General features: G+C 37.2%; 2 protein-coding genes across 10 annotated transcripts in view; one reads left to right on the plus strand and one right to left on the minus strand.

Annotated features, from left to right (window-relative positions):
- The window catches only part of LOC106069115 (helicase POLQ-like), a 37,421-nt gene extending 35,955 nt beyond the window's left edge, over positions 1 to 1,466 (plus strand). For all 8 annotated transcript variants that reach the window (XM_056042030.1, XM_056042038.1, XM_056042071.1 and 5 more), the window contains 2 exons: positions 921 to 1,055; positions 1,363 to 1,466. In XM_056042030.1, coding sequence (XP_055898005.1) covers positions 921 to 1,055; positions 1,363 to 1,431 — 204 coding nt within the window. In that variant the 3' untranslated portion in view covers positions 1,432 to 1,466. The remainder of the gene's footprint in view (positions 1 to 920; positions 1,056 to 1,362) is intronic.
- Positions 1,467 to 6,850: 5,384 nt separating this feature from the next.
- Positions 6,851 to 11,150, minus strand: LOC106069117 (glucose-dependent insulinotropic receptor-like). 2 transcript variants are annotated; one of them, XM_056042137.1, is made up of 3 exons: positions 10,993 to 11,150; positions 9,427 to 9,640; positions 6,851 to 8,433 (listed from the first exon to the last, which is right to left on the minus strand). In XM_056042137.1, the coding sequence occupies exon 3, from the start codon at positions 8,135 to 8,137 to the stop codon at positions 7,091 to 7,093; it is 1,047 nt and encodes a 348-aa protein (XP_055898112.1). In that variant the 5' UTR covers positions 8,138 to 8,433; positions 9,427 to 9,640; positions 10,993 to 11,150; the 3' UTR covers positions 6,851 to 7,090. The 2 variants fall into 2 exon arrangements, with proteins under 2 accessions (XP_055898112.1, XP_055898106.1); XM_056042131.1 differs by lacking the exon at positions 9,427 to 9,640.
- Positions 11,151 to 13,191: the final 2,041 nt, after the last annotated feature.

Below are 13,191 nucleotides of genomic sequence, written 5' to 3' on the forward strand. Positions count from 1 at the left end.
CATGAATGCAATCCATCCTGTCTGTAACAAGGTTAATAATACAGTTTGTGTGGAAACAAACTCAAAATCGGCCCTTTGAAGTAGTCCACCCGGGCAGGTAAAAAGGCAGGTTTCAATATTTCAGAAAGAACATCAGAATGAATTTCTTTTAAAGACAAATGGCAGAAAATAATGGAGAAAGAAGGTTGATAGATCTTGTATGGTACACCAGCAGACCAAAGGATAGGTGAAAGTGAATGTGAAGTTAGATGTGAACCTGGCCTAACTGATGTCTTATCGGTACCAAAAAAAAAAAATTTCCTTTAGTTATGTGTTTTATAGCCATAGTGCAGCGCTACAGTTCACGCGATAATATGAAAAACTACTTATTAATTGTTGCTTTACATTGTTTCACTTATATACATACTAAATAGATTTTTCTCTTTAAAAAAAGAAAAAATGTTTTTTGTGTAAATGTAGTTAGTATGACAGAACTTACTTAACTTTGCAATACAAATGTATAAAAAAAAAATTTAAAACATCTAAAACCATTAGCATAAATGTGTTAAAATATGGTAAGTAGTCATCTCCCCTACTAAATAGCCCCCTCTGTTTGTTACTATTAATAGTGAATAGCTGTAAAAGTGGTGTATTTTTCTGAAAAAACTGCTTGCAGTTTTAAAAGATAAGATTTTTCGCTTTCAGAAAAGAAAAAAGTAGCCGTTACATCAGAACTTTGAATTATTATGATGTCAGATTTTCACTATCTTTTCTAGTTTACGAGATCTAGACAGGACGAATGGACAGACATTCCACACTAAACCAATAGCGTCTTTTCGGGGGCCGCTAAAAATTGCAACTTAGTCATAGTTATGTGAGATCAGTCAATACTCACATCTTTTCAATTATTCTCAAACTAATAGCTCTATTTGTTCTGCCAGGCTAGAGCCAAGCAGCTTTATGCTGCTGGCTATCAAAATGTGACCCTCATAGCTGCAGCAGACATACCACATCTAACAGCCTGTGTTCCCTATCTTTCTAAGCGGAGTGCTAAACAAATTATATCAGCAGCCAAGGTTTGTATCAAGAAAGTACATTTAACTTAAAAATTGAACAACTGAAGATCCTTAAGCTACATATATCATCCTGATTGAATACTAGGCATCATAGACTGTATTTAAATGATATACATTTGTGTGTGCAGTATATCATTCATGGGTATTGAAGTTACTTAAAACTTTCTGGCATGAGCCTAAACGGTCTATATAACATTCCTATAAACAATTCTATGATAACTTGTGTAGGTCAGTAGGTATTTGTATGCAATGTTAATTTTATGGAGACTCATGTATCTGTTATTTCACTTCTAATGTTTGATTTCAGAATGTTGTGGAAGAGAAGAAAGCTGCCTTGCTGGAAGAGGTGGAAACATTAGTCATTGTATCTACATAACAATTGGTCTTTTAGTAAATTGTGGAATTACACAAGGTGTTTTCTCATTTTTTTTGTATAGTAATCATCTGAGCATATCCTTTGTCTCTATAGACAGAAAGTGCATGCATAGAATTATACATAAATATTATGATTTGAAAAGTTGTTATAGAATAGACAGGCTTGTCAATGGGGTAAAGCTACACTTCTAAAACATTCTTTTGAAAGACATGCCTCTCAACTAGCTTCTGATTCCAAAGTTGGAACCTCTGTGACCTTAGGACTATCAGCTGTAATCAGAGCCAGATTTGAGGTAGGGCTACTGAATCCTGGGGCTTCCACAAAAGAGATTTTAAAATTCTAAACTTTAAAAAAAATAAATTTTTAGAACATTTTGCCTACCATCTTTTACTGACACTACTTTAAATCTTACTATTGACAACCATTGCTGCTGAACTTTTTCCAATTCTTTTTGTCACCTCAATGTCTACATTGATTTTTCTGGCAATAGTTGATGCCAGGTAAATTCCTGCATCACCGTAAGGGTTTGCCAGAATTTCAGTCTTAGTAAAATTGAATTGTAGACATACAGCTTCCGTCAATAATAATTTATAGAGCGCTGTTGACAAACGTAATGTAGGCTCTGGGCGCTGTGTGATAACACAACAAACCTAAACAGGAGAGCTAAAGTAACCTGTTGTTTCAGTTGACATCAACTGGGATTGAGTTCCAAAACTTTTGAGGAAGTAACGTGGCACCACTAGAAGCGTTGAGCCCTGCAGGGAGCGACATATGGAGCGATCAGTTGGCTAAATGGGGGATTATGGGTACGACACGGCCTAAATTGTTCCGAAGTGCCAAAAACGACTATATATATATATGTATTGATCAGTTCACTAAGGTACAAGGGCATTTCTTTATTGTAGATGCACTGATGACAAAGAATGGCCTCCTTGTATTCGATTCGAAGCCAATGGAGTGTGAGCTAAAGAGCAGCAGCAGAATCTCGTCTTCTTTTTCGTGGACCTATTCGTGCAGCATTGGGATAGATTCGCTGCAGCTTGGCGAGTTTGTCATCGGGTATACCCGCTAGCACTGCGTCGCAGTAGTCAATGTGAGTATGAATGCCGCAGCTAGCTTTTTGTTGACTCCGTCGTTAAATATGGTTAGATCCGGCTTATGATCAAGTCATAAAAGCTATATAGAGAGGCTGCTTTTGTTCTCTGTTTTTCTCCTGTAGCTGCTCTAAATCCATACTGCGACTCAGGAGATACTTGTTCTGATAAGATCTGCTTCCGTTTTAGTAGTACTCTTGCATAAATCTTTCCAACTATGCTTAGCATTACCTCTGTAATTTTTACACTCAGAAAGGTCGCCCTGTGAAACAATGTTTGCATCTTTTAAATCCTAGTTCTCAGCACAGTCTTGGCACTTCGTGGTGTGGCTTCGATAACGTGTGCTATCGAGCCTAAATTACTTTTGCACAGGGGGCGGACTTGGGGGTCATTATCGGCCCTGGCATTACCATACAATCCGGCCCACAATTAGCTTGCCTTATGAGGAATTTGAGCGTTTAGGCCTTACATCTTTGTGTCTATGAGTAAGTGTTTGAATGTCGTCTAAAGTGGCTTGATAGAGTTGTGAATGTTCCTTCCTAAAAGTTATCATCATATTCAACAAGTTGTGTCTGAATCGTTTGTGCTCAACTGTCGAAGTAATCGGTATGCATCTCTTGGCTGAGTATTCAAGCAATTTTTGCCTTTTATCTCTAATTTCTATTAGGTTACTTGTTAAACTGCTTAAATAATAATTGTGATTGGTGAATGTCTTCGTTGGCGAGATATTATAGAGTTCCCCGTTACCAACCCTAAAAAATGATTTTACATACAATCGCTGACTTTTCTTCGGTTTCGTAATTCAATATTTAAATATTTCATAGCTTTTGTTCGGATCTCCCCCCCCCCCTTTTTTTTTTACAATAGGGGCCTACCTCTAATCAAGTCAAAACTATGTGGAGGGTGGGTGCAGAGGCGTACTTAGCAAAACGTGCGCCCGGGGCAAGGTACATATTTGCCCCCTCTCCCATTTTCAATGAACATCACAGAAATATAAACTGCGTGTGGCGCCCCCCCCTGAGGGTGGCGCCGGGTGCATTATGCCCCCCTTGCTCCTCTCACTACGCCTCTGGGTGGGTGGATGGAGGAACTAGCACGCCGATTTTTAAAACGGCTCTAACGATTTTTCCAGAAATTTAACAGTATCGCTGAGAAAAGAATTCCTAGCTCGTTGGCCACATGGAGGAAAAACACTAGTTATTTATAACACTTACTATGACCTGAGGGGCCGCAGCCAAAAATCAGTTGCCAAACAGCCTACTAGTTATATGTCAATTAGAAACAATACAATAGAATACAATCATTAATGGCATACCTGTCCCTTAGCTAAATTGTAGTACAATTTGGCAATTTAAAAAAATTACTATGATTGCGCATTATTTTCTTTGTCCTGATGCTTGAAATATTTTCTAGGAAACACGTTTATTAATGTCGGGTTGAAGTTTGTTTGCCACTGACACTTTCATCACTGATGACAAATTGTGATCAGATAATCTCGAACGGGGAGGTGTTTTTGTAGCTTTCATTATGGAAAAGAACTGCTCACAGAGATCAGTGCTTGCAAACATAGCTATTATTCTGGCTGCAGATTTCAGCAATTCAACGTACCGTTCAGGTAACTGTAAAATTTTGGCAAAGCCACTTCTATATACTTTGCTTTCAACAAAGAATCTGACTGTTATTCTATCAGCTCTAGTTGCACATTACCAGCAGCATTTTCATAAGCAAATGAAAATGGAGATAAAAACAACGAAAATTTTTGCTCGTATGAAACGAAGTCACGAAAACAGACATTGAAAGGATTTTTACCAAATGTAGCCGTATTTAATCTTTTTAGTTCCTGGCACGTTGAGAAGTGCACACGATTTTCTCTCCATATTTGCTTTATCCAAAGTCGTAATTTTGCTTGAAAGCGCTTCACATCATCACACGCAGTTATGACAATTTTGTCTTTACTTTGAAGTTTCAAATTCAAGACTTGCAGGTGACCAGTGAGATGCAAATGCCAAATCCTGAACCCATTCGTCAGTTTGGAAATGTTCAACAGGTTCACATTTCATGTTCAGAAAAAATACAATTTCCTCACGCAGTGCAAAAAATCTCTTTAATACTTTATGACATGATACCCAGCGGACTTCTGTGTAGTAGGGAACACAATCAAATTCGTGTCCAATGTCATCCAGAAAATTGGCGATAATTTAAAGAGAACTACTGAAATTATGATATGTTGAAACTGTAATTGCTTTGCCAGAATATTTTTTGGTGAATGGTGCACTGAAAATGAGACAATTTTAAATTAGCATCAGTCTCTCTTATTTTTGCAAGTAGCTTTGCATCCAAACCAATTCATTTCATGGTTGGTGCACAATCCGTTGTTAGACTAGCTAGCTTTACCAAAAGTAAATAATACTTCAATATCACCTCCTGTAATTTCTCAAAAAACATCCTCCTTTGTTGTGGTGGTATGCATAGAACAGAGCTCAAGTAGCTCCTCGTGTATCTTAAAATTCCTGTCACAAGCCCTTATGAATATAGCCAACTGTGCTACACCCGTTATACCAGTTGACTCTGTATATACAGAGTCAATGAAAATAATTCAAAATCAACTATTTTGTTCTTTAATTGTCCACGCAAGTTGACTGACATATCATTTATTCTATCTGCCACAGTGTTCCTAGTTAACGCTATTTCTTTGAATGCTTTCACATTTTCTGGACAAATTACTTGCGCAACTTTAACGACACACTCCTGCATAAAATTCCCTTCACTAAATGATTTGCTATGGCTTACAATTAAGATTGACAAAATGTAGCTTGCTTTCATTTCAGACTCACTCTCGTTGTTCAGTTTAACTAATACTATTTTTCAATTCAAGTAGCTTGTCATCTCTTATTTTCCAGCGTAATAGTTTAACATTATTTTTATAATTTTTAAGGTGGCCAAGCGGGCCGCATGCAAAGTGGTCATGTGGCCCCCGAACGCCGTGTTTGACATGCATGCCTTAAGCGTTCTAGTTCTATATGTCTATATAATGAAAGTGCCACTAAAACACTAAAACAATGACAATTGTTCAAAGAATCTCTGGCCTAATGGATGGACACGTAGGTAGGCCACATCGAGCTAACGATGCCAGAGTACGTCAGTCTCTATAGCAGCAACCAATGGCTTAGTCTGTCACACGGTCTGATGTATCGTATTTAACTTGCTTAACTTCCTTGCCCTAGAAGAGCCATTTTTACAAAGCTTATATCAACTCACTCTGTATGTCTTTTTAAAAGCATGTACACGTTATTTCTCCCACACCAATTCGCGGATCAAGTTGAAACTTCGCACAATTATTCATTGCCAAAGACAAGACACGAATCAATACACAAAAAGTAACCAATTAGTCAATTGATTACTGGTAATTTATTATTTTGTTTGATACCAACAAGGGAAACTAATCCTTCAGTATTCACAGATACGACTTCATTAGTTAGGTTTAGTCCCTTAAATAATTGTGACGCTATATCTTTATTACGCATTCTCCGATCAAGTGGAAACTTAATATTTATTGTACCTAACAAACATAAATCAATCAACTAAATACCCAATTTCTTTTAAAAATCGAATAAGGAAAATAACTTGTACATTATTGATATAGTTTTAAGGGCGAAGCTCTTCCCCTTTAGACAAGCTTTGTTTTTAATAAAATGATTTTTCAAAACTATTTTGCCTGTTTCTGGTCATCTTGGGTTGTGATGTTCAGCTTCGTTTGTTGCAATAACCAACACAATTTTCCCACCTAGTTGTAGGAATAAATTGCTGTTCTTTTCATTTAGCTTTAAAAAAAAACGGCAAATAACTCTACGAGCCTAAGAATATCTCAGTTTCTGACCTAGTAGGCCTATACAGATTCTCTCAAGAGATCTCTATTACCACTCCTCCCCCCGAACTGTTCAGTTTGAGATGTCTTAGGTTTGTGAGCGGGTCCATCTAGATTCTAGAACATACATGTCGGAAATAATTAAACATCTCTTTAAGTTTCACTGAAAAACCAGAACGCATCCTACACTTTGGCATAGCTGAAGCCCATAATAGGATCTGGGAAATCAAAGGGATCAATTCTGGAAATGTAAGACATCAAATTAGGTCAAGGGGCAGGGAGTCGAAAAAAAACGTAGCAGCAAATGTGATCAGTTGAAATACTAAGAATACGCAGCTCGACAGAATCATAGGTTTAGTTTGAGGTAGATTTCATGCTAATTTTTTATGTTAAGCAAGTGGTGTTTGTATAAGTTAATATTTCTTTGATTTTTTAAAATGAATGAAAAGACATACAACTGTCAAGATATTCGCTAGGCCTTTATTGAATGGAAACATAGTGTGAGTCACTCTTAGACAGAATGAAGTTGCATGGGAGGGGGACTCTCCTGTTACCTCTTGTTCCGATGTCAACATTCGAGTTCAGTTGAATGTTTGTAAGGAACTGAATGCTCCAGAATATTGCTTCCTCCTGTCCAACAAATGTAGGGTAGCAGATGGCGCGAATCTGTTACAGCACTTCAGAATACAAACAGCCTACACTAAAAGTCAAAGTCTTCCTTATTAGCAATATTTATGGCTCGCCTTCTCTTCCACTTGTAAGGTAAAAACTGAAACTGATCACGCCAATGAGAAGGGTTGGTTGTTAGCATTATCTTGAACACACAGCGGTAGTATACGTTGTAATACAAGAAGATCGGGACTTTGAGAAAAGACGACAAAAATCCAATGGTTTTTGAGGTGTCCATCAGGGTGGCGATCTTAATCAGTGGTAAGTTGTTTCTGTAGATGTAAATGGATGAAATGACGAAAGGCGTCCACAACAGTAAGTAAACTAAGATCAGGACTTGTGTAGTCGCAGTACTTGCGTAATGCTCCAGATAACAGAGAGTGTGCTCTGCCGCCCAGGGACTAGTATTTATTTCAAACACATCTACCACAGTTATCTTTTTATACTTGCAGAAGAGATGAAGGTTCATGACCATAGACATAAAAACGCTAAAACTCAAAGGCACAAACACGGCAAATTTTAAAAATCCCTTGGGAGTAGCAAAGTAGTAGTCACAGTGAGAATCTGGCTGCACTGGCTTCGAGGGAGTCAGCAACAAAGGTAGGCAAGCCAGAATAAAAATGTAGATCCATACACACACGATCACTACATGCTCGCGCCCTACGTTGACCCACTTCCGGTACAGCAAAGGAAAAAGAACTGACATGTAACGGTCGATGGTCATTAGAAGTAAGGAGTAGAAAGCTGCTAGGGCGTAGGTGCTGGTTGAAGCTAGCCATAGATAGCAAAGCCCGCGATCTGAGGGAAACTTTTCGTGGGCTATGGATGTAAATGGAATGCATATGACCGCTGGAATCATGTCAGCAAAGCACAGACTAAGGAAAAACATGATATGGGTTGATGAGTCACGACTGTGTTGCATTAATAACCCAGTTAGGAAGAATATATTGACAAACAAATAAAAGGGAGTTAGAGTTAAACCTGCACTGTAGATCGCCCTGTGCAGAGAGTGTAGATCTGCGTTAGTTTCGTTAGTTTGGTTTTGTTGGTTAAAAGTGTAGACATAAAATCTGGCCATGTCAGCTCTCTTGCAAGAAAGTTTTTGATTGCTGCTTTGCCAATGGACTACAAAAGCTGGGCTGGTTAACGTCTAGAACGATCTGAAGCTATGCAGTAAATTGTCTTTGTGCAACAATCAACATTCACTAACAGAAGCTCATTTGGTAGCAAATCTTTTAGCTTGACCCCCTCTGACACAAGTTTAGACTACGCATCTGAGGTTGGCATTGTTCAAGGTCAGGTATTGAACCAGCTGATTCGGTAACAGCCTGTTCTTATACCCATCGTGTCTTAGAATTAGTTTGTCAAGATTCTCTGTAATAGAAGAGGCGAAATGTGGAAATAGTTAAATGTGTTATCATACATTCATAGGCTAATCGATTATGAACATCTAAACAAGATCTCTGTTGTACATTAGTAAAACCTGCATCATTGTAAGGCTAAGTTAGTTTACAACAAGGTATTTGTCGGTTAAAAGTAAGAATTCCTATACGATATCTTGGGGTTTGGTTTAAAAGCGTAGCGACAATAACGTCATAATAAAAACAAAGACTAGATAGATTTAGGTTTAGGTTTAGGTTTAGGTTTAGGTTTGTTAGCGTCTTTGGAGGCAGTCAATTTTGTCCATTGTGGAATTTTTTAGCGACGACGCAGACGAATTCCCTTCATTGACGAATTATATTTTATGAACTGACATGACTCTTGATAGTATCATTTTATTGTTGGCTTTCCCCTGTGTTCAACTGTTAGTTAGTTTGAGCTTCTGTTTCAATATAGTTTACTCAAGACGCAGAGATTTACAACAAAACCCTCCACATCAAAACCAGACTAATGCGCTCCATGGCCACATTCTTGTGTTTGCAAATCTTGGACGCTAAATGCAAAACTAGAGAGGAGGATTCTAACAATGGAATTGGGATGCAAAGGATTCTTGGTATCCCCATTAAGACCAATCAGAAACAAAGAGATTAGAAACAGGTTGATAACGGCAGTAATGCCATGCGATGACCTGCTAACTACTGTCAAAAAAACGTAAGCTGAAACTTAATGGTCATATCACAAGGTCCCATGGGCGGATCCAGAACTTTGGAGTGGGGGGGGGGGATTCTTTTCCAAACCCTAACCCTACGCCCAGTAAACCCTAAACCTATTCATAAACGTGCGTACAGCATTTATATCATATCTATCTTATCTATCTATCTATCTATCTATCTATCTATCTATCTATCTATCTCTATATATATATTATATATATGTATATGTAATATGTATATATATATGAGAATAAAAAAAGCAGTATTTCTCAACCTTCGGCGAAAAAAAAAACAAAAGCGTTTTCTTGCATTCTTCACTGCAGAAACGCATTATCTTGACATCTACAGCTCATGGAGTGTGGAGTTCGGGGCGAAACCCCAACGCCAAAAAGCATTTTCTTGCATTTTTCACTGCAGAAACGCCTTCTCCTGACAACTACAGCTCACTAATCATCTACATTCTCCTTATTTAAAGTTCATTATTCATCCTATTAAAAAAGAACCTTTTGAATAATGTTGTACTTGAAAAATATTCTAGTATAAATTATAAGCCCTTAAAACATTGCAAATAAAACCGATTTCTTCCTTGAAAAGATCAGATACCCCACATATTTAGATTAAGGCTTTGAGGAACGCCGCCGAAAAAAAAGTATTTGATAAATAATATTCAATAAAATTCAAGCATAAATTGTGAGTTCTAGTCCCAAAGTGAACTAGAAAAATATTAGATTGAGTAAAGGTTGGAAAAAGGCGAGTAGTAAAACATGATTTGAGATTAAAACTCAATCGTGACTCTTAGACTGAACATTTTCGTTTGAATTCTAACTTTTCCAAAGCAAAGTCTTTCTTAAAATAAGTATGATAAATTCATTTGAAATTACATAAACTCTGTCTGGAAAGGGGAGGGGCGGTAGAATGAAAACGATTAATCCTCGCTCCTTTTTATAATTTCTGCTAATGATTGCGTTTGACATTAAAGAATACTTTTTTAGTGTCCACAGCGTCGAAATATGCACCAAACAATTATTGATTTCTTTTCTTTTTTGATACATTTGTACACACTAACACTCGCATTCAAGCAGCTTTTTTTCTATTTAGGAAAAATAAAAAGACAACAACAAAAAAAAGGGACTTTATTTTTAAAAATCCTCCCCAAAACACGCACACATTTGAATAGACATATGAAGGAGGTTGGTGAAAAAGGTTAACGAAGGCGGTTGGTGTCGGAGGTTGTTGGTAACATACCAGTAAACCAATTAATCGAACAAATAGCCGATGATATAAACTTAATATTACCAGCTTTATTATCAATAATCCCCAAATCTAAAAGATCAATAATAATAAAGCTTGTCTTCGAGTCCGAAGATTAGTGAGGAATGCAGTATTTTCCGTCGCTGCGCAGCCCCAGCTGTGACCTACATATTTTGGCACAAGCATGGCAAGCATAACCATTGTCTGCAGATGGTCGATTTAGGTTTTCTATTCGCCGTCTACGTCTGTCCTCGGCAGCGGATTTTCTTTTGGTCTCAAATGTGTATCCCGCGGCCTTTGTGAGTGATCTCCAGCTTTCTCGTTCTGAGGCCGCATGCAACCAGGTGCTCTCTTCTATGTCAGCTAAGGCAAGTTACTTACTTAGAAAATACATCTAGATTTACAATTAGTCTAAATATCATAGGTTATTACAATAAAGGTTTATATCTAGCTCACATTAATCATTTGATATATCTAGATCTTAACTTTTCTAGAATAAATTTAGATTCTACAATTCTAGATCTAATCTATGACGACTCTCATTCATAGTCCTACTTGACTCGTAGCCTAATAAAAAGAAAATCCTAACCTCTAAAACGACGCAACCAATAGATCCTTTAACCACCTAGCTTTTAGCATTTAGTAAACCTATGAATATTGAGCATTTCTAGATTATAAATCTAGATCTACTTGTATTGCAATGAAATGGTGTACTTGATCATTATCCTAATTTGACATTTACCCAGCGTTGTTCATTTTGTCCTATAAACCGGATACAATTGATCTGAATGTTAAAATTACATAATTACATTTAGAAAACAAAATTTGATGCACTATTGTGTATACACAAAATTATAAATATTATTAATAAAGCATTCTCATGTCTTTAACTTTATCCGTCAGTTGTCTTAGAACAGAGATTCTCAAACTTTTTTGGACCCGGGGACCCTATCATATAGTCTAGGGGTGGGCAAATTATGACTCGCGGGCCACATGCGGCCCGCCGGATTGTCTTTTGCGGCCCGCGAACACTACGGAAATCAGGTGTGCCCACAAATAATATATATAAAAAATGCAAATATATTAAAAATATTTTAAATATTTCTTTATATATATTATTGAAACTTCTGATACTTATCACTAATGATGAATATGATAAGAAACAATGTCTCTACATGTCATTCTAAAAAGTTTAAAGTCAACGAAGACTATTCTTATCGGCAATACCTCGTTACGTCAGTCAAAGACACAAACTCAGGCCAGCATTTATGAAGAACTGGGTTGAAAGTGTTGAGTTGGAACAATATGGCAAGTGTAACAACGGACGGAGCCCGTGCTTTGACAGAAAGAAAAATAGTTTTAAAAAAATTTAAGAACAATATCCCAACCATAAACTCTAAATAGGAAAAGTTAGCGTTAAGCTGCATTGACTATCAAACTTATTATTGACCCAATTATTTCAGTGATAAAATTTATTAGAGCAAGGAGTCTTAACCACAGGCAGTTCCGAGAAGTAGGACCCTACTTGAAGATTTGAAAACTAAACATTCCGATGTTCGATACCACAACAGAATCTGCTGGCTTAGCATGGGCAAGGTATAGAGAAGATTATTAGATCTCTTGTTTGATTGACCCTTGAAAGGCATTGACTGTGACCTTGTTGCTAATATTTCTAATGAAGAGCGAAAAACAGACTTCATGTTTTTCATCGGCACTATTACAGCGGATTGTTTTCAAGTGTATGCCTGTTAAACCTTTTTAAACAAAGCTTCCCAATTTCTCCAGGCAGGCAAGTGAATCAGCTTTTGTCATTTTCCTTTGCGCAAAGGTGAAACTATTTCTAGTGAAATGGTTAAAAAGTACAAGACTTATTTGGTTTCCTTGATTTTGAAATTTGAAAGCAAGAACTTGGAACCAGTTTTCAAAACTTTCAGCTCACCATTTATGGCAAACGTTTATTAATCTCGAGAGGACATACTTCGAAGCAAATTATGACCTGGAGTTCCATTGCAGTCGGTTCTTCCGCGTGAGTTTTATGGGTGCCAAAGCTGAATTTCCACTTTTTTAAAAACTTTGCTGCTAAGATTTCACAATATTTGGGTCATCATTCACTGTGAATAAGCATTGTGTATTGTTTGAAAATAAACAAGTGTAAGAACAGGTCGATGCTGACTGACTGTTATTTGACAGAAGTCACAAGGATAAGAACTAGTAAGCTAGTTCCACAGGTCCGGAAAATCATGCACGGGTGTATACAGTTAAATACTTCACATTAAGTAGAACTGTACGTTTGTGGTGTAATGTTGTTATGTAAAAAAAGACAAAAACAAAATTGTAAAAAATATTCGTAAAATTAGTTTCAGAAATTGCTAACTCTTGTTGTCCCTCAATTAGGAGTGTAAAAAAAAATTCGAATTTTATCCAAGTTTAATACTAAATATATATATATATATATATATATCATGGGCGTAGCCAGGGGGGGGGGTTTGGGGGTTCAATTCCCCCCCCCCCCCCCGGAAATGAAATCATCCCCCTGCGGGGGGGGGGGATCGGAATTTAGTGACTGATTTTTTGCTTTGATTTTGTTTATTTTAGGTGATATTTTAATACTAAACCATCACTTGCCCCAACACAACCAAGGGTGTTTTAAGTTTAAAACCCCCTACCAGGGGGGTTCGAGTTTAAAACCTCTACCAGGGGGGTTTGAGTTTAAAACCCCCTACCTGGGGTTTTTGCAGTTAAATCTCCCTCTTCTATAAAACAAAACAAAAAAAAATGCAAACGAAAA

Source organism: Biomphalaria glabrata, chromosome 1, assembly GCF_947242115.1.
Source record: "Biomphalaria glabrata chromosome 1, xgBioGlab47.1, whole genome shotgun sequence".
NCBI lineage: Eukaryota > Metazoa > Mollusca > Gastropoda > Planorbidae > Biomphalaria > Biomphalaria glabrata.

Coding starts and splice junctions, on each gene's coding strand:
- LOC106069117 (XM_056042131.1), bottom strand. CDS start 8,137: ATGGCCAGATTTTATGTCTACACTTTTAACCAACAAAACCAAACTAAC.